Source organism: Sapajus apella, unplaced genomic scaffold, assembly GCF_009761245.1.
Source record: "Sapajus apella isolate SASKATOON/1434 unplaced genomic scaffold, GSC_monkey_1.0 scaffold175, whole genome shotgun sequence".
NCBI classification, from domain to species: Eukaryota; Metazoa; Chordata; class Mammalia; order Primates; family Cebidae; genus Sapajus; species Sapajus apella.
Window position 1 is genome coordinate 47,055 of NW_022437115.1, and position 20,259 is coordinate 67,313.

Consider the following 20,259-nt stretch of genomic DNA (forward strand, 5'->3'; position numbering starts at 1 on the left):
CTGCCCCCTCTGTGCCTGAGGCTGGAGCAGGTCCGCCCAGGCCATGGCTCCTCCTGGCTTTTCTCTGGCCACGGCCTTTACTGGCCGACGCCTTCCCACACAGCCCTGTGCCAGCATCTTCGCCAGAAAGATGGCATTGGAAACTTAGCCCATGCCAGGAAGCCCAGCAGCCATATCCCTCCACCAGGTTCACCCAAGGTACTGGTTAAGAATGCAGATTTCAGCTGGGCGCAGTGGCTTACGCCTGTAATCCCAGCACTTTGGGAGGCGGAGGTGGGTGGATCACGAGGTCAAGAGATCGAGACCATCCTGGCCAACATGGTGAAACCCTGTCTCTACTAAAAACACAAAAAATTAGCCAGGCATGGTGGCACATGCCTGTAATCCTGGCTACTTGGGTGGCTGAGGCAGCAGAATCACTTGAACCCAGGAGGCGGAGGTTGCGTTGAGCCAAGATTGCCCCATTGCACTCCAGCCCGGGCAACAAGAGCAAAACTCCGTCTCAGAAAAAAAAAAAAGAATGCAGATTTCAACTGGACAGGCGGGAGGCTCTGTAATCCCAGCACTTTGGGAGGCCAAGGTGGGTGGATCACTTGAGGTCAGGAATTCAAGACCAGCCTGGGCAACATGACAAAACCACATCTCTACTTAAAATACAAAAATTAGCTGGGCATGGAGATGGGCGCCTGTAATTCCAGCTACTCGGGAGGCTGAGACAGGAGAATCCCTTGAACCCGGGAGGTAGAGGTTGCAGTGAGTCGAAATCATGCCACTGCACTCCAGCCTGGACTACAGAGTGAGACTCCGTGTCAAAAAAAAAAAAGCAGAAAGCAGATACTCAGGATTTCAGAGCTGGGGACTGGGAGAACAGGCATCTAGACGGGCCGCAGAGGCTCTGAGCCCGGGAGGTGTGGCCCAGCCAGGCCCACAATGGTCTCGGTGGGACAGGGCTATGTGTGGCTCCTGGGGCCTGGAGTCTGAGGGAGGCTGCCCTGGACCCCCATCCTGGAGGCTGTGACTCCTGGGTGGGCGGCTCAGGTAGGAGACAGCCTGGGCAGGCCCAGGGCTCACAGCCACCCCTCCTGCTGCTGGTCTATGCCAGGAAGCACCAGCTGGGGACCCCACAGAAGGCGGTGGGAGGAATGAGTGAGGGAGGGAATGAGTGAGTGACGGAATGAACGAGGGTGGGAATGAGTGAGGGAATGAATGAGGGAGGAAAGGAATGAATGAGAGAATGAGTGAAGGAGGGAAAGTGAGGGATAGAGAGAATGAGTGAGGGAGGGAGGGAATGAATGAGGGTGGGAATGAGTGAGGGAATGAATGAGGGAGGAAGGAAATGAGTGAGGGAGGGAATGAGTAATGAGGGAGGGAGAGAATGAATGAGTGAAGGAGGGAGGAAATGAATGAGGGAGGGAGGGAATGAATGAAAGGGTGGGAATGAGTGAGGGAATGAATAAGTGAGGGAGGGAATGAGTGAGGGAGGAAATGATTGAGGAAGCGAAGGAATGAGTGAGTAAAGGAATGAATGAATGAGTCAGTGAGGGAGGGAATGAGTGAGGGTGGGAATGAGCGAGGGAATGAATGAAGGAGGGAGGGAATGAATAAGTGAGGGAGTAAATGAGTGAGGGAGGAAATGAGTGAGGGAGGGAATGAGTGAGGGTGGGAATGAGTGAATGAGGGAGAGAATGAATGAGTGAGGGATGAAATGACTGAGGAAGCGAAGGAATGAATGAGTAAAGGAACGAATGAATGAATGAGTGAGGGAGGGAGGGAATGAGTGAGTGAGGGAGGTAATGAATGAATGCGGTCATTCCCCGTGGTCCCCAAGCGCCCGGACACAGTGACCTTGGCAGCGACCCCGCCGTCGGTGAAATGGGGGCGGGGGGGCCGGGAGAGCCCCGAGGCCAGCACAGCCGCGCGTTGGTGGAGCGTCCAGCGCGCTCGCGGGGCCCCGGTCCCCGGTGTTGGCACGGGGATAGGAGTGGGGGTGGGGCCCGGAAGCGCCCCTCCCTCACGGGCCCGCCCCGCCCCCGCCGCTCGCAGGCCCCGCGCCCCGCCCCCGCCCAGGGCCCGCCCCCAGGTTAGGGAACATCCTCACTTCTCCTCCCGTCGGTCATGCTCGCATTCGGCTTTTTGTACCAGGTCAGCTCATTGGGCTGATGAGAAGATTTCCCCGCCCACTGCCCCGAACTGGCCAATTGCAAGGGGTTTCACAGGGCGCTGAACTAGCGGGAGCGTCACCGTCCTGCGACGCTTCAGGGGATCCTTAGGCCTCAGTGGTCTTTGCCCCCCGACTCCAGGCCCTGACCCCAAGGAAACCTCCGGGACCTGTTCCTGGACAGGTGATCGCCGGGTATCCGGGGAGCTTTTGGAATTCTTGGCCTCTTTTTGCACCCGCTGCTCGCCGGCGTGTCCTCGGGTGGACGCGGGCGCCCCGAAGGCGAGTTTGCAGACGCTCCCTCACATCGGGGACGCGGCTCCTTTAAGGGTGTAGGTGTCCAGGGCGCCGCCTGACTGGAAAGTCGCCCCCCGACCGGACTCCTGGGGCGGACCCGGGTCGCGGGCGCGCGGCGGCGGGGCGCGGGTGGCGGGGGGCGCGTGGTGGCGCGGGCAGCACTCGGGGCGGGACGGCGTTGGCGGCGCGCGAGGCAGGCGTGCGGAGGGCAGCCCCGCGCCAGGCCCCGCCCCGCGCGCCCCGCCCGCTCCAGGGTCCTCGGAGCTGCTCGGGCTGCGCGCGGAGCGGGCTCCGGAGGGAAGTCCCGAGACAAAGAGAAGCGCCGCCGCCGCCGCCCCGCTCGGTCCTCCGCCTGTCCGCGACGCTCGCCGGGGCCGCGGCCGCCCGAGGTGAGCGCGGGCGGGGGCCGGGCCGGGGCCGCGGGGCAGGGGTCGGGCCGAGGCCTCCACCGCTGTCGGGCCCGGGCCCCGGCTGCCCCGCGCCCCGCCCCGCCGAGCCGGGCCCCGCGTCGCGGCCGAGCTTCCCGGAGAGCCCGAGAGGCCCCGCGCCCGACGCCGGCCCGGCCCGCGCTGCTGGCGCCGCGGGGCTGTGGCCCGAGCGCCCGGTTCGCCGCAGGCCTTCGGGGCCGGGGCTCCCCCACTTCGCCCTCGAGGTGCGCCTGGCGCGGGGCCGGGGCAGCCACCTGCAGCCGGGGCCCCGCGAGGCCGCGCCTTCCTCCTGCGCGGCGAGCGGCTTCCGGGGTCACGGTCGCCCCGCGGACGGCGAGGATTGCAACATCGCTGACTCGCGGGGGTGGGGGCCGGGAGCGGGCGGGTGTCGGGGCCTGCAAACCAAAACACGTCCAAGTTTTCTCGCGCCTCTGAAGATGCTCCGCTGGCGCCGGCCGGGGCCCGGGACGTGAGCGCCTCGCCGGAGGGAGTTTTGTTCTGTCTCGGGGCTCGCTTTGGACCAGCCGAGTAGTGGTTGGCTCTGGTAGTTGGGGGCGTAGGAGGCAGGTACGGGAGCGATGAGCTGGGCTTGTGGTCGTGGCCTGTAGTCACGCGTGGAGCGCAGAACGAAGTGGTTTGGTTTGTATAACTGGGAGTCACCTTAGTTTCTCTGCAGAGTGCCTGTCTTTGGGGGTTTTGTTTGTTTTCTTTGTAGGACCTACAGCACCTGTTTCTTGCTCTTAAAGAAACGTGGAGAACCTAGCTAGGATAAGACGGGACGGATCCTCGGTTTGCCCTGATGGCTCACGCAGAGGTCCCTTCCCTAAGCCGTTGGGTGATTGCGGGTGTGCGCTTGTGTGGCGTCCCAGGGTTTGGGATCTTGCTGCGGAAACAGCCTGGGGGTCTGGGTCAGACATCAGGTGCGGCCAGGTGAGCATCTCCCGACTGCAGGTGCTCGGGTCATGCAGAAAGGAATACTTTCCCGGGCCTGGGAGAGTGTGCGTTTGGGTGCAGGAGGACCTTTGAGTGCTTCAGGTGCCAGCCTGTCGTGGCGCCCACCTGTTCTGGTGATGAGTGCGGTGGAGCTGTGGGAGGCGAGCGCTTTGCTCACCCTCAGCCAGGAAGTTGCCAGGTGGTGATCGGACATGCTCAAGCTCAGCCCTGTGCATGTGCCCTGTGGGAGGGCAGGCGGCAGACTTTCAGGCAGCTCCTGGAGTGCCTGGCCCAGAGGTCCCGTTGCTGCCGGTGTCTGGGCCTCGCCTGGCGCTGACAGAAGAGCGTTGTTTTTGTCTTTGTAGCATAAAAGTTTCCTGCTTTGAAGCGTTTAGTGACTCCTGGCTGTTCACTAAGTGTCTACATGTTAGTTGGGGAGGGTGGATTCAGTTTTCAGTGGGATTTTGAATGCTGGGTCTGTGTTGTGATTACATTGTAACAGATTGCTCACTTTCTCCGGTAGGCAGGCCAGCAGGAGGGGGAGCAGGGATCTTGGAGGCCAGGCCTGGGTTCTGCCTAGGATGGGGTGGGTGTACACCTGTGGCTCCGTGCCCTGATGGTAGTGTGTCCTGTACGACCACCCCCTGGTGCCGAGTGCTTTGGGGCTGGGGGCACAGCAGCAGCAGCAGCCAGGCCTTGGCAGGAGGTCTGGCAGGACCACCCCTCACGACTTCTCACACCTGAGGCGGCAATAGCTGGGTGCTGGGCTCTGGGCAGCCCTGTCCAGTCCTCAGCAGGAGGGCCACCTGTGGCAGAGTCCCAGGCCCACCGGCCTCTCCATGGCCTGGCCTTGCCTGGCTGTGAGCATTGGTGCCCATGGTCCTTCAGTGTCTGGAGCGCTGGTCTAGGGCTTCAGAGGCCTGTCTGATGCCTGGCCCCGCTCAGACCATGGGCACCTGGGAGCTGGCACCTCCGTGAAACGGCCACTCGCCAGGCTGCTTTGCACTGCACCGGGCACAGGTTGCAGCCACTCAGAGAGTCCTCCCTGGGGCTGGGGAAGCAAAAGCCCGAGTCCCCAGTCTGCCGGCACCAAGGTGGAGCTGGGCTGCTCCATGCGGAAGAGCCACTGGAAGGGGAAGGCGGAGAAACGTGGGGTTTCAGACCCCAGCCAGTGCAGAGAGAACCTTGAAGCCATGGTTGGCGGGCACTCCAGCCTGCTCGGGGCTCATACCCCGCCTGTCCCCAGCTCGGCCCAGCTGTGTCCTTCCCCACTTTCTCCCGACTTAGAGGAGGGCGTGGGGAAGGCCAGGCGCTCAGGAGGGCAGGTGGCCTGTGGGCCCTCTGCATCTCGGTGAGGAGGATGTGGGGAAGGACATCCCGGTGGGGCCCAGTCCGTGGCCGCCTCCAGCCCAGGCTGCCAGTCTTAGAGGTAGTTGTGGATCTGGAGGCCAGGGCCCGGTGGCCCTGTCACCCTGTCATGGTGACACCAGCAACTGCTGACTGGAGGACCCAGGTTCCTCTGTCTGCTTTTTCTCGGACTACCATGAGAATCCGTGTTTGGTGAAAATGAACCAAATCCCCCTGCAGGGCACGCAGCTCTAGCAGCCCCGCCCCACTTCTGGAACTCTGGTGCTCTGGCAACGCTGGACCTGCCTGGGCTTCTTAGACCCCAGCCCCCACACCTCTACTTTGCTGACTCAGGGAAAGTCATCGTGCTGCCCAAAACCTGAGTGCAGGCCTCGGAGCTCCTTCCTCAGTGGGTCTGCTGGGGCCTGGGCCTCACCTCCCTGATGACTGCCAGGTGGGGCTGCTGCGGCTGTGGCCCCGGTGCAGTGCCGGCCTGGCCCTTCCTGCGGCTGTGAGGTGTGTAAGGTGCGTGGGCCTCCACGGGTGCGGACGCCATCCAGGTCACCAGGGCCCTTGTGCCCATTCTACGACAGCCCATGTCGTAGTCGGGACGGCCCCCCTGCAGTGTGGAAGGCCTGGCGGAGTCCCTAGCTCCTCATAGGTGCCCCCTTTGGTGTTGAAATACCAGACTTGGGGGCAGCTTCAGCGTTCCCGTGGACTTTGATGACCAGCACACACTTAGGTTTCTATTCTCCAGCAAGTTTTGTAAACAGAGTGTTGTTTTTTGTTGAGTAAAGGTGGCCACTGGAAGGGTGACAGTTGAGGTGGTGTTGAGGCTGCTGGCCCTGCCCGCCAGTGTCCTCAGCGCCAGGAGCATCTCCCTGGACCCGCAGCCCTCCTGCGGCAACAGTGTGGCCCAGCAGGCTCCCGCCTAGACCCGTAAGGCGAAGGTTCCCAGCCCCTAAGGTCCCTCCAGATGTGTGGACCTGGAATCTGGCCTGCGCGCCGCTTCCTCTTACCGGGGATCTGGTCCCCTACGCCGTGCTCCTGCTCTGCCCCGCAGGACCCGGCTGTCCGCTGAAGCCACAGGGATGTGGTCATGGCTGCAGGGTCTGGGAAGGGTGGCCCTGCGGGGGCGCCTCCCTCAGCAAGTCTGAGCCTCTGTCCCGTGGTGCTTGTTCCATCCTGTCTTCAAGAATAACAGGTGTCCACTGGCCGGGCGTGTGTCTCAGTTTTGAGCGCCTGATGCTAAGGCAGGAACCCAGTACCCCACACACACCTGGGGACCCAGCCATGCCAGCCACTACAGGGTGGCAGCTACCACCTAGCCTCTGACTGTGTGTTTCGTCCCCATGGAGCGGAGGCCACACCGTGTCCCACTGATGGGGGCATGGTGGGGGTGGCCACAGGGAAGGGATCTTACCTGCCCCCCACCCCCGCGGGTGATCTGGGAGCTGCTCACAGGGCCTCCTGGATGGACCCCAGGGTCGGACAGTGGCTTGCAGAAGAGTCCTGCTGGGCTGGGCCAGCGCGTGTTGGGAGCAGGCCTGACAGGCCGGTGTGCGCGTGATGGGCAGAGGAGCCCGGGCCTCTCCTGACCGCCTGCTCTGCCTCCTGTGTTGCAGGGACTCTGAACATGTCGGGGATCGCCCTCAGCAGACTCGCCCAGGAGAGGAAAGCGTGGAGAAAAGACCACCCGTTTGTAAGGAGAGCTCCGTGTCCGCGTGCAGCACGCTGGGCGGTCTGCCTGCGTGACATTGTCTTGTCCCTGCCGGGAGGGAGCCGGTCACGTGCTGTGCCGGGCCGCTGGGACTTGCAGGCGGGTTCTCGGTGATTTTGGTGAAATGAGATGCTACTGCGCTGATGTGCTTTTGTGGTTGTTTTCTCTCAGGGTTTCGTGGCTGTCCCAACAAAAAATCCCGATGGCACGATGAACCTCATGAACTGGGAGTGCGCCATTCCAGGAAAGAAAGGGGTAAGAGGCGTGCTGCCGGCCTCCTGCCTGGCCGGGCCCAGCAGATGCGTGTGGCAGCACCATGGGGAAACTCCACTCAGATCCTTGCCGTCCGTGACAGCTGTCCTTGTCACAGGCTGCGGTCAACAGGTCAAATCCCAGCTCTGTCCTGGCCCCCGCCCCATCGGGACGTGAACGCAGAAGGTGGGACTGGCAAGGTTTGACAGCTGTGATCCCCTCCCAGGGCAGTTCCGGTTGAGAAGGAAGCAGGCTGGCACCTGGCCGGGCACAAAGCTGAGCTGTGGCAGCAGGGAGGGGGCTCTGCACAGAGCTGCATGGGCGAGGTTGAGAGCAGGCCGAGGCAGGAGGGGCGCTGTTGTGTCCTTCGGGGTGTGGCTCCGCTCTCAGGAGATGGGTTTGGCGGGGGAGCCAGCCCTGCGTAAAGCCACCTCCTCGAGACCCCCCCCGGGACTGGCGGCGTCTGCCTGGGCGGCCTGCTTAGGGACCCCTGTGTGTCCCTGGCAGGAAGGGCAGCCCATGTGCCTGTCCTCTTTAGCCGGCGCACGTGAAGCACCTGGCCGGGGATTGCAGGCTGGGATGCATGTACAGTTCATGCCTGTTAATTCTGAAGGAAGCAGAGAGATCCCTGAGGTTCTGGTCCTGCCTAAGGCCTCGTTCCCTCCGGCCCGGGCACCCCTCTGTGTTTCACTGTGAAACTCAAAGCAGCTCTGGCCCCCTGAACTGAGCAGTCCCCTCAGGACTCTGCTTTGCCCGAGACATAGTGTGGCTTGGGTTTGTTATTTGTCCAAGGCTCTGCTGAGAACGTCCTTGCCCCTCACATTAGGGCGAGGCTGGTGCACGGCGCCGCGGAAGGCAGAAGGTGGTGTGGGGTTGTGGGGTGGCAGAGGCGCCTCATCCAGGCGGGACAGGGTGGGTGCTTGGGCACACCCCTGGGGTGAGGGCAAGGTGTGCTCTTGGTGCCCTCGTGCCAGCCCCAGTATGCGGCGCTAATCCCCCCCCAAGCCCGGCCCCCGCCTCCCACCTCCCGCCTCCACTCCTTTCCAGGAGGGCCTTTCCGACTCACTCTCTGAGCACGGCAGAGGTCCTGACAGCCGCCTTGGTGAGGCTGTTCGAGCTTCAGGCTGGTTTAGGAGCCGCCTCTGTTGGGCCTCTGGCCCCTGGTGTCCTGGGGGTTGTGCCCTAGAAGCGAGCCCCTTCCTCCTGGGCCACCCTGCGGCAGGCGAGCAGCCCATCTCACCATGGTTTATTTCCCTGCAGACTCCGTGGGAAGGAGGCTTGTTTAAACTGCGGATGCTTTTCAAAGATGACTATCCATCTTCACCACCGAAATGTAAGTAGCTCGTCATTCAGTGCCCTGGAAGGCACCCCTGGCTGTGGCCATGGCGCTCTGGGCCGGGTGGTTTGCGCGGAGCCGGGAGGGAGATCACAGACCTGGAGGTCGGCTTCGACCCCTGATCCTGGCTCCGGGGCTGGGCGGTGCACACAGTAGGCTTAGTCTCATCCTGGCTAATGGGCTGGGAAGCTCCAGAGTCCTGTGCATGGAGGGTCTGTGACAGCCAGGCCGAGCTCCTGGACTGGGAGTGCCTGGAGCCTCAGTGGTTGTTGGTGATGAAGACAGAGGACTTGGTCAAGACCCAGCCCTGGATGGACGGACGTGCAGGACTGGCGTGCACAGTCTCGCCCTGAGGATTTCCGTCGGTCCGCCCTCTTACTGCTCTTGCCGTGTGGTCCCCACTGTGGCTGCGTGTGCAGCCGTAGAGCAGGTGACAGAGAGCAGGCGTGGGAAGAAAGGCTGCGGCCCCAGGTCCTGCCCACATCTAAGCTGATGACCTCAGCCAGTGCAGCAGAGCTCAGGAGAGGGAGAAGAGGGCCGCCGCGTCCCTGCCCTCCCGTAGCTGGCACTCGGCAGGTCCTGTCCAGTGAGTTCCACACGTTAACGCACCCAGCACCTAGGGAGCGCCTGGCCACGGTGAGGCCAGAGTTGTGTAAAAGCTTCCCTGCGATTGTCAGTCAAGGCACACAGCGTTCTCCACCGTGGCACCCTCCAGAGGAACCTGGGGACGACTCACGGACCACCGTGGCCGAGACTGCTTCATTTTGGACTCTCCTTTGCTGTTTGATTTTGTTTTTCTCCGTGGCCAGGTATTACTTAAAATGGTTTCTTTTAATTAAGAAAAATCTAAAAATGAGACAGAATAGTTGTGTTCATTGATTGTATTCAACTTTCTATTGGAATTCCAATCAAACACAGCTGCAGCAAGGCAAGAAGTCACAGTGGAAGAGGTAGGGAGGAAGGCCAGGCCCGCAGACAGGCCGTGCGCCCCTAGGCTGCAGTGTAGGAGCTGAGGTGGCTCGCACTCAGAACCCCAGCACTTTGGGAGGCCGAGGTGGGCGGATCACCTCAGGTCAAGACCAGCCTGGACAACATGGTAGAATCCCGTCTCTACTGAAAAAAAAAAAAAAAAAAAGACATATAGTAATTAGCAGGTGTGGTGGCACGCGTCTGTGGTCTCAGCTGCTAGGAAGGCTGAGGCAGGAGAATCCCTTGAATCTGAGAGGTGGAGGTTGCAGTGAGCCAAGATCGTGCCACGTGACAGAGTGAGACTGTCTCAAAAAAAAAAAAATAAATAAAATAAAATAGGCCGGGCGCAGTGGCTCAAGCCTGTAATCCCAGTACTTTGGGAGGCCGAGGTGGGTGGATCACGAGGTCAAGAGATCGAGACCATCCTGGTCAACATGGTGAAACCCTGTCTCTACTAAAAATACAAAACATTAGCTGGGCATGGTGGCACGTGCCTGTAATCCCAGCTATTCAGGAGGCTGAGGCAGGAGAATTGCCTGAACCCAGGAGGTGGAGGTTGCGGTGAGCCGAGATCACGCCATTGCATTCCAGCCTGGGTAACAAGAGCGAAACTCCGTCTCAGAGGAAAAAAAAAAAAATTTCAAAAATTAGCCAGGTGTGGTGGCGCGCACCTGTAGTCCCAGCTACTCAGGAGTCTGAGGCAGGAGAATCGCTTGAACCCAGAGGCAAAGGTGGTGGCGAGCCAAGATTGCACCATTGCACTCCAGCCTGGGCGATGGAGTGAGACTGTCTCAAAAAATAAATGAAATAAGATCGAAATTGAGTTACACAAATCTGCTTTATGCAATTTCAATAAGCAAGGTTTTAAAACTGTGCCGTTTACAGTAGCATGAAATGGGTTGGAATGAACAAAAGATTGGTTGGAGACTTCTGTACTACCAACTAGCATATTGCAGGGGAAGGCAGGCCTGAGCCGTAGCGGGGCTCCCTGCGCGTGGAGGGAGACACGAGGTGCAGACGGCCATTCTCGTCCAGGCAGTCCGCATATCCCATGTGGTGCCCGTCTCGGTGGCGACTGTGGCACCCACTGTGTGTGTGAAGGTGCCAGGGCCTTGGATTCTCGGTAAGGGTGGCAAGAGCCAGGCTGAGGCTCAGTGGGTGCACACGCACCCCGCCAGACCTCCCTCAGGACACGGTGACGGAGACTGCGGGACTGCGGAGAAGATGGGCAGTCCCAGCGAGGAGGCCAGAGGCCACGCATGTGGCAGCTTGGTCTGTGACAGGACCGGTCCGGAGGGCTATCCTGGTAGGAGAAACGAGCCCTGCCTCCCTCCTGCCACAGAGAAACAGCTTCCAGGTGGACCTTGGTGCTCAGACAACAGCATGGAGAGGAGACCCAGGAGGGCGTCTTCCTGAGCTCTGTGCAGGCAGGGCTTCCTTCACCGGGGACGCTCTGGGGGTGCTGGCTGGGGACACTGGAGTTGACTGCATTGAAACCAAGAACGTCTCTTTATCCTAAAGACGGCCGGAGGCACTCCGTAGCGGATGTACGTGTCTCAGCCCTACCCACGGCTCCTAGAAATCAGTACGAAGGCAGACAGCCATGAGGTCCAGCGTGTTCCTCGCAGGAGAGGCCTCTTCCCGGCGGCAGACATAGGCCGGGATACCTGGCTTTGCACAGAGTGGAAGCCTCCCCAGAGGGAGCTGCCGTACGGCACAGGAGCAGGCAGAGCCAGGGCGCAGGGCCACAGGAGCCCTCCACCGCCCCTGGAGAGCACGATGGCTCTGGAGGTTTCCCGTGGAACGCCGCCTGTCACGCCTGTGGAAGCTGAGCTCATGCCTGCTGTAGGGCCTGGCTGTTCACTCTAGTCAGCCACGATTCACAGAAACGCATGCGTGTGTCCACCAAAGGCACAGATGGGTGCCCGTGTCAGGCCCCTTTGCCACAGCCCGGACGTCCTAGGATGACAGGTGGGGAAGAATGAAGAGGCCACGTGACACCTGGCGGACAGTCTAGGCGGGAGAGCGCTCCTCTTCTGTTCCTTCTGCGAAGCACAGGGGCAGCCAGGCTGGCTGGCATGAGGAAGCAGGGAGCAGCTTCCCCCTTCCGAGGGCCTGGTGGTGCTGGTAGCCAGCGCCTGTGTGCCTTTCTGTGGGTAAGTTGTGATTGGCAGGAGAAATGAGATTGAGAAATCAAATTAAATTGAAATCAGGCAATTGAGTTTGCCACAAGATTCCCTTAGAAGATAAGAGTCGGGCCAGGTGCAGTGGCTCACACCTGTAATGCCAGTGCTTTGGGAGGCTAAGATGGGCGGATCACCTGAAGTCAGGACTTCAAGACCAGCCTGACCAACATGGTGAAACCCCATCTCTACAAGAATACAAAAATTAGCCGGGCGTGGTGGCGGGCGTCTGTAATCCCAGCTACTCGGGAGGCTGAGGCGGGAAGAATCACGTGAACCCGGAAGGCAGAGGTTGCAGTGAGCCAAGATCGTGCCATTGCATTCCAGCCTGGGCGACTCTCAAAAAAAAAAAAGCAAAAAGTTGAGCCCAGAGCAGGAGAAGAACCCTGTGAGATGTGTCATTTCAGGACCTTCTCTGAGTCAGTCGCCAGGAAGCAGCCGGGGCTGGAAGGGGCTCCACTCAGCGGTCACCAGGAGGTGCAGTATGGAACCACGGGAGTGGCCGCCGTGCACCTCACCCAGTGGCTAAAATCCGCCGGCGACGTGGCCTGCATGAGCCTGGAGGCAGCAGGGCTGAGGACGGACACCGTGATCCCGCTCTACACAGCACCGCGCGCCGCGCCAGGGCTCGCACTCAGGACCGCCATGCAGCTGCTGGTGTCGCCCATGGGCTCCTGCGGCGTGGGATGGTTCGCAGTGTGGGGCGGTCCGCGGTGGCGCCCTCGCTGCATTCCCCAAGGAGCGTGTCCTGCGCTTCTCCGTGGTACCTGAAGTCCAGGAAGCTGCCCGCGATGCTGGCGTTGGGATTGGGGGCAGGCACAGCGGTCGGTAGGAGCAAGTGTTGCAGAGACGCGGGTGTTCGTGGGCATTGTCTTTTTGGTAATTCCGCTAGCTTGCTGCGCTGTGTGTCAGTACATAGCATTGAGAGAAGTGGGAGAAGGCCCTGGTCAAAGGTGGTCCCAGACGGGGCTAACGGTGGCAGACTTTTCTGCTTTTTCAAAGTAAGAAGTAACACAGGGTCCAGAAGCCTGTGTGTTGTGGAAGCAGGGGTCTGGGTCGAAGCTGCTGACTCTGGAAGGGCCTGGCTGTTTACCTGGAAGCCTCCTGCAGCTCCTCCGGTCTCCCCTGAGTCTGGCGCAGCTGGGAAGGACCTGGGGTTGCTGTTCCCTGTCTGTCTGTCTGGCTGTGTCCAGAGTTCCATCCCGGGAGAGACACAGCTTCGTCTCTGGCCCGCGGCCGTGTCCCCCAGGCCCTATTTCCTGGGTGCAGAGGTGGATGTTTCTTTCTCATCTCCTTGTGGCCACGGTTCCTTTTTTTTTTTTTAAAGTTTTTGGCCAGGCTGGGCGTGGTGGCTCACGCCTGTAATCCAAGCACTTTGGAGGCCAAGGCGGGCGGATCACCTGAGGTTGGGAGTTCAAGACCAGCCTGACCAACATGGTGAAACCCCATCTTAAAAAAAAGAAACAAAGAAAGAAAAGAAAAGTTCTTGGCCAAATACCTGGCTGGGAACCCGGTGCCCCAGTGTTGGGAGGAGGGTGATTCTGGACAGTGCTTGCCTCCAAAAAGCGCTTCCTTTCTTCCTCGTTCTCCAGGTAAATTTGAACCACCGTTATTTCACCCAAATGTGTACCCTTCGGGGACAGTGTGCCTGTCCATCTTAGAGGAGGACAAGGACTGGAGGCCAGCCATCACAATCAAACAGGTACGGACGGGGCCGCCGCCTGCACGCCAGGGCTGCTCAGTCTCCCCCCCGAGACGGGCGGGTCTGCAGTCGTTCTGTGGCTGAAGCCCAGTCTCAGGGGTCTCCCTTTCAGACTGCTCACACCCTTGTCTTGTGTTTTTGTCTCTGGTACAGATCCTATTAGGAATACAGGAACTTCTAAATGAACCAAATATCCAAGACCCAGCTCAAGCAGAGGCCTACACGATTTACTGGTAGGTAGCAGCCCTGGTGCCGCTGGCGGGAGCTCCCTGCATCCCCGCTGAGGCTGCCTATCTGGAGGGGAGCGGGTACATAGGCTCACACTAGAGACAGCCAGGGTCTGCGCCTCCAGGGCGAAGGTTGGGGGCATAAGCCCTGTGGGCAGCAGGCACTGTTGTACACAGGGTCTGCGGTGGGCATGGGAGCAGGCCAGGTGACAGAGGCAGTCTTGGACCACAGCCCCAGTGAGTCGTGGCCAGCTAGGAGGAAAGGCTCCTGGGTGTGGGCAGTGGCGGAGGCCATGCTGAGGTGCCTGTCCATGGGCTCGGCCCCCCACGCCCCCCTGCTGCTTGTCCCGTCCCCACCACACTTGCCTCCTGTGTGTGAGGCCAGCCCCGCAGGGCATGCCACACGGGCACCGGCTCCACCCTGTCCCTGTGAGGTGCTGCTGCGGCTAGAAGGGTCCCCCTGGTCCTGGGGCACCATCCGCACCGAGGGCCTGGTGTGAGTCAACGCAGGCGACAGCCAGACAGTGCTGGGGACGGCCGGGAGGAGCCTGCCTGAGCAGAGGCCATACCCTGCCTGTCCTGTCCCCAGCCCTCGGGCCACCTCTGCAGCTGCTCTGGCCAGGTCCGCAAGGAGATGGGTTGGGGGCTCTGACTCCCACTGCAGCACTAAGAAACCCAGCCCCCTGTCAGCACATGTCCACACATCCCTGAAACCATGGGGTTGGAGGCCCGCTCCTTCCAGGGGTGTCTCCTGGTCAGAACGGGGAGGCCAAGGGGTCCCGGCTGCCCTAAGCCCGGCCTGCACAGGTCCTGAGGGAAGGCCTCTGGTTCTGGAGAGATGCGTTTCTCCCTGGACTCAGGCCCAGCCCCAATGTCTGCAGGGTGCCCTCCCTGGTGGCTGAGGGTGGCAGAGAGGCCCCAGGCAGGGAGCAAGTGTCACAGCAGTCACCCCAGCCTCAGCCTGACTCCCCTGCACGCCCCACAGCCGCTCTGTCAGCTGAGCCATTGCTGGAACTGGCTGATGGGACGTGACGTGACGGGTTTGTGTGCTGGCCTGCTGTGCACTAGGAGTTCCGTGAAACGCATTCCCTCGGGCAGGAAGCCACAGTCCTCACGGGTGTCCACATGGCCCTTGAGGCAGAAAATTGGGTGTTTTTTTTTTATGCTAAGTTTTGCTCTTACTGCTCAGGCTGGAGTGCAGTGGTGCGATCTTCACTCACTGCAGCCTCTGTGTCCCAGGTTCAAGCCATTCTCCTGCCTCAGCCTCCCGAGTAGCTGGGACTACCGGCATGTACCACCACGCCGGGCTTTTTTTGTTTGTTTGTTTGTTGGTTTGTTCGTTTGTTTTGCAATGGTGCAATCTCGGCTCACCGCAACCTCTGCCTCCCGGGTTCAAGCGAGTCTCCTGCCTCAGCCTCCTGAGAAGCTGGGGTTACAGGCATGGCCTGCCACGCCCAGCTAATTTTTTGTATTTTTAGTAGTGACAGGGTTTCTCCATGTTGGTCAGGCTGGTCTGGAACTCCACCTCAGGTGGTCCGTCTCCTTACCTCCCAAAGTGCTGGGATTACAGGCGTGAGCCACCGTCGCTGGTCAGAAAATGTTTCCTAGGCCAAGTGTGTGGCTCACGCCTGTAATCCTGTCACTTTGGGAGGCCAAGGCAGGTTGATCGCTTGAACCTAGGTGTTTAAGACCGGACTGGGCACCATAGTGAGACCCCATCTCTATAAAAAGTTTAAAAATTTGCCAGGTGTGGTGGCTCACAGCTGTAATCACAACACTTTGGTGGTCCGCCATGGGAGAATTGCCTGAGCCCAGGAGTTGGAGACCAGCCTGGGCAACGTGGGAAGGCCTCCTCTCAAAAACAGACTGAGCTGGGCATGGTGGTGGTGCACGCCTGTGGTCCCAGCCACTTTGGAAGCTGAGGTGGGAGGATTGCTTGAGCCCAGGAGGTTGGCCCTGCAGTTAGCCAAGACTGCACCACCTAACTCCAGCCCGGGCAACAAAGCAAGACCCTATCTCAAAAAAATGAAAAAGCAAACGTTTTCCTGTCTGGCCCTCAGCTGGTTTGCTGTCGCCAGCACTGTGTGAGCGTGAGCCACGTCTGGCCTGCGCCGTATTTGCCAACCGCCTCCAGAGCTGGGCTATGGCTCCGGGCTGGCGGGGCTGTCATCCCCCGTGGGACGCTGCCAGTGTCTCCTGGGCCTGGGCCTGCTGGGCTGCCCTCTACACTTGTGTTCACATCAACAAGCGTTCTTTCTCCTACAAACATCCGCTGGAAAAGCACCCTTTGTGCAGCTTGTTTGCGGGTTTCAGATCCTCTTTCCTGGGTTTCCTGGTGGCCTTGGGCCATGTTCCTGTCCTGGCAGGTGCCTCTTCGTGGGGCCCCTGCTTGGTAAAGGCAGGGCTGGAAAGTGTGGCCACTGCCTCTGGTTGCTTCCGTGTCCACCCAGCTGAGCTGTTTCTGCCCTGGGGCCACCTGGTGGTCTAGGGTGCTGTCCAGGCCCTTGGCCTGGGTGGGAATTGTACCCACCCTGGTGCCATCCTGGGCTGCTGGTCTTCACTCTGCACCATGTCTGGCTCAGGTCAGGGTCTCAGACCACCTCCAGTCCTGGTGACACTGCCAGGAGCCACCTCCGTAAGTGTCGTGGTGTTCCCGTGGTCCTCAAGGTCAAGCTGCCCCTGCAGCCCATCAGCCCCCAGGCAAAGCCTTGGCCACCCTCCCACGGACCTGTTTTACCCAGGCAGTGTGTGCCATTTGCCCTCCTGGGCAGCTTTCCCAGGCCGAGCCTCCCTCCGCCCAGCCCTGGTCCTGTTCCCCAATGTCCCTGTACCGCCCAGCTCGGGTACAGCCCCTTCTGGGCCAGGCCTGCCTTCACACACCTTACCCCAGGCTGAGAGCCTCCTGGAAGAGCTCTCCAGAACTTAGTTTCTATTTCTGGGAACTAACAATGGCAACTAATCAGTGTTTTTAATTTATTAGCACTGTTCCTAGACTTAGAAAAAGGGAAGCTGCTGATGGCTAGTTAGGATCAGACTGTGGGCGCTGGTGATGATGGCGGAGGCACCCTGGTGGCGCAAGCCACGTGGGGTCTGTGCCCTCCACTCCGACGCCATATCCGCCCAGCGCTGTTCCTCTCCTCCCTGCCCGTCCACCCCCCTCAGACCACAGGCTGGTCTCGGCCTCGTCAGCGCCAGCCTGGGCTCCCGCCACGCAGGCCTCCCTGCTTCTGTCACTTTGACGCACCCAGGAGGCCCCGTCCCCCGAGCCGGCCCTGGGGCAGTGTGCAGGCCGGGTGCCGCTCCTAACTGCCTCTTCTCTTTGACCTCCTCAGCCAAAACAGAGTGGAGTACGAGAAGAGGGTCCGAGCACAAGCCAAGAAGTTCGCGCCCTCATAAGCCGCGGCCTGCGGCCTCCAGAAAGGAAGGGATTGGTTTGGCAGGAACTTGTTTACAACACTTTTGCAAATCTAAAGTTGCTCCGTACAATGACTAGTCGCCTGGGGGGGGTTGGGCGGGCGCCATCTTCCATTGCCGCCGCGGTCCGCAGTCTCGATTCGCTCAGTTGCCCGTTTTTCATACAGGGTCTCTTCCTTCAGTCTTTTGTATTTTGATTGTTATGTAAAACTTGCTTTTATTTTAATATTGATGTCAGTATTTCAACTGCTGTAAAATGATAAACTTTTATACTTGGGTAAGTCCCCAGGAGCGAGCCCTCGCTCTCGGAGGCAAGCATGCTTCTCACCGTGCAGAGCTCCACCGGGCCCCGGCTGGCTGTCTGGAAATGCGCCCTCCCTCCGCCGCTCCTCTAGGGCCTGGGCTGTGTTGCTTTCAAGCCTCAGATCCCAGGTCAGCCGCCTCTCCGTTCTGCGTCACTTCCTTTGTGTTTATATGGCGTTTTGTCTGTGTTGCTGTTTAGAGTAAATAAACTGTTTATATAAAGGTTTTGGTTGCATTATCGTCATTGAAAGTGTGAGGAGGTGGCCCCCGAGAGCCCGGCCCTCCCCTCCCGACCGCAGCCCCTCCACCCCCCGGGGCCAGGACCCGGCTCTCCCATCTGCTGCCGAGGCGCCCAGGCTGCGTGGCCCCATGTTGCCCTGGATCTTTGTAAATAGGACTGTGCAGAGTGCTGCTGAGGTTTCTCCCCACCCCAGAGCTTCTGGCCGGAGAGACCCTGGCAGGTGTGCCCTGGTCCCAGCCGTCTTGGGGGCCACAGGGCCAGGGCCAGACCAGGGCTGAGGCTGCATGAGGACTGCTTTCAAGGCAGCCTGCTGATGGGGCTACCCCTCCTCAGTGGCTGGGTCACGGGCACCACCTCGGGTGTCTGTTCCTCACGCCCTCGGGAGGCAGCTTTTCTACCACCCCAGCAAATGCAGGGTGTGTCCTCCAGCGGAGCCCACGGCCTGGCCCCTCCAGGGCTTCCCTGACCCTTAGCGCCAGCTAGAGGGCCCTGGGCAGCCTGTGTCTGGAATTCTCTGTCCTGATGCCGCCTGAGTGGTCTCCCAGGGAGGCCGTGCCCCTCAGAAGCAGCCCTGGCGCTGAGCCCTCTGCAAAGGCTGGGCCAGCTGGGCCTCGTGCGGCTGCCTGAGCTGGTGCTGAGCCACCGTAGGAAGTGGCCTGGCTGGGTCGCCACGCAGCAGGAAGGTGCAATGGACAGAGATGGGAAGGCCTGGGGGATGCGGCCCGGCCCTCCAGGCCCCACCCGGTCTCCCCGTCCTAGCGAGCTTGGGCCTCCTCGGTCTCATTTTGAGCTCCGGGGCTGGAGCTGGCCCTGCTGCCCTGGCACACCCCGGGGGCTGGAGCTGGGTCCCAAGGGGGTGGGGTGGGTGCAGAGAGGGCAAGGGAGGGCGGCCCAGGGCCTGGGATGGGGAGCCCGGCGCCCTCCGGGTCTTCAGAAGTCAGTGCGCTGGCGGCTCTGCGGTGCGAGTGAGTGCCTCGTTTGCTTTTCCGGCTTCCGCAGGGCCTGGGCGCTGAGCCCTCGGCGCGTTTGTAACACAGGGGGCCTTACCTGGGGAATTTAGCCGCTTTGAATATTTGTGGCCCACTCCCAGAATGTCTTATTTTGTATGACTGAACTACGTTTAGGATTAGTTACACGTGTAAACGGTTCATATATATGGAAATTCAATCTATTTTATAGTTAATGTATTCTAAAGTAACGGATGTTTCTAGCCGATTGTAGTGACCTCAGCTAAGGAAATGCCCCTTCTGTAGTCCCACAGTCCCCGGCCTCACGAGGACGTGGATCTTGTAACAGCTCGGAAACGCGGTCATTTGTTTAATGGAAGGGAAGGTGTGTTCCCGGCACGAGATGCCTCGGAATTAGAATTGTGGGCAATGGGTTAACCACTGTATCTGAGAATCCACCAATTAAAGCATTTGCACAGACTGCCGCCTGCTGGGTGTGTCCTTTCCTGCCGTGTCCCCAGCTCCCCGGGGCTGTGGGGGGTGGGCCAGGGCTGCCGTGCCCCCCAGGGTTCCTTTCCGGTCCTGCCTCCAGCCCAGCGTCAGCCCCTTTGGGTGACAGCCCCTCTAGCCAAGGTGAGTCCCAGCCTCAGGGTCTCGGTGCCTACACCTCCCTGGCCTGGTCTAGGGGTGTCCCCCCGGACCCGAGGCTGCTCTGGCTGCTCCTGGCAGGGGACCTCCTGGAGAGCAGGGACCCCAGGTGTGCAGAGAGCTCTTCTCACAGGGCCCATCCAGGGCTGGCTGGAGCCCTCAGATAGGAGGCCGGTGCACAGGTGCAGGGAGCCCAGCCCCCTGCAGACAGGCTAGCCAGGCCTGAGCTGGCGCTGGGGGAGCCCTCCCTTGGCTTTGGGGGTCAGGCTGGCCGCACCTGCCCTCCCTGTCTCAGGTCCCTTGGGACTTGGGTCTGGCTGGACTGGAGGAGGTTAGTAGACGTTGCCACCATGCTGGCCACTGCCCCCCAGGAACGCGGGCTCCTGGCCAGGCTGCTGGTCCCAGGTCCTCTGACCTTCCCAGACCCGAAGGCTCCCTGTGGTTGCCATGACAATGATTTGCCAGCTTGGAGGGCCTTGCACTGACTCAGACTGGCTGCAGCTGGTCTGAGCCAGCTTTGGCAGGGAGGGGCCCGGGAGGGCTGGGTTTGGGATTCATCTCCAGGCTACCCTGATTCTGGGTCCGGGGCGTCCTGATGCACCTGCTCCTGCTCGGGAGACGCGAGCAGGTGCCTGAAACCCCCAGGCACTGCCTGGTCTAGGGAAGCTGTTGGCCCAGTTGGGGTGGGCGTTCCTGGCTTTGGCCCATTGGGCGGGAGGGGGCTGGGGCAACGGCCCCATCCACCATGCCTGTCTCTGGCCCAGCCTGGCCCAAAGACTCCCGCACCTCCCAGGAGGCCAGTTTATCCAGCTCTTAGGAAAAAATAGGAATGGGCACAAGAAAACCACGGGTGTGTTCGTCCTGGGCTCTTCCTTCCCTGGGCCTCTGCCCTTCCTCCAGGATGCCCTCCACTGAAGAAGGCAAGTTCCCACTCTGTCGTGCGGGCAGGGCCTTTTTTTTTTTGGAAACGAGGTTTCGCTCGTTACCCATGCTGCAGTGCACTGGCTAGATCTCAGGTCACTGCAATCTCCGCCTCCCGGATTCAAGAGATTCTCCTGTCTCAGCCTCCCAAGTAGTTGGGATTACAGGTGCCTGCCACCACACCAGGCTAATTTTGTGTTCTTACTCCATTTCTCCATGTTGATCAGGCTGGT

General features: G+C 60.5%; 1 protein-coding gene across 3 annotated transcripts; it reads left to right on the top strand.

The window, feature by feature from the left end:
* Window positions 1–2,228: 2,228 nt before the first annotated feature.
* UBE2I (ubiquitin conjugating enzyme E2 I) lies at window positions 2,229–18,937 on the top strand. 3 transcript variants are annotated; one of them, XM_032268236.1, is made up of 7 exons: window positions 2,229–2,342; window positions 6,789–6,865; window positions 7,055–7,138; window positions 8,396–8,468; window positions 13,216–13,325; window positions 13,479–13,558; window positions 16,885–18,937. In XM_032268236.1, exons 2-7 carry the CDS (start codon window positions 6,800–6,802, stop codon window positions 16,946–16,948), a joined length of 477 nt encoding a protein of 158 aa, XP_032124127.1. In that variant the 5' UTR covers window positions 2,229–2,342; window positions 6,789–6,799; the 3' UTR covers window positions 16,949–18,937. The 3 variants fall into 3 exon arrangements, with proteins under 3 accessions (XP_032124127.1, XP_032124126.1, XP_032124129.1); XM_032268235.1 differs by having other exon boundaries at window positions 2,273–2,490; XM_032268238.1 differs by lacking the exon at window positions 2,229–2,342 and adding an exon at window positions 2,692–2,844.
* Window positions 18,938–20,259: the final 1,322 nt, after the last annotated feature.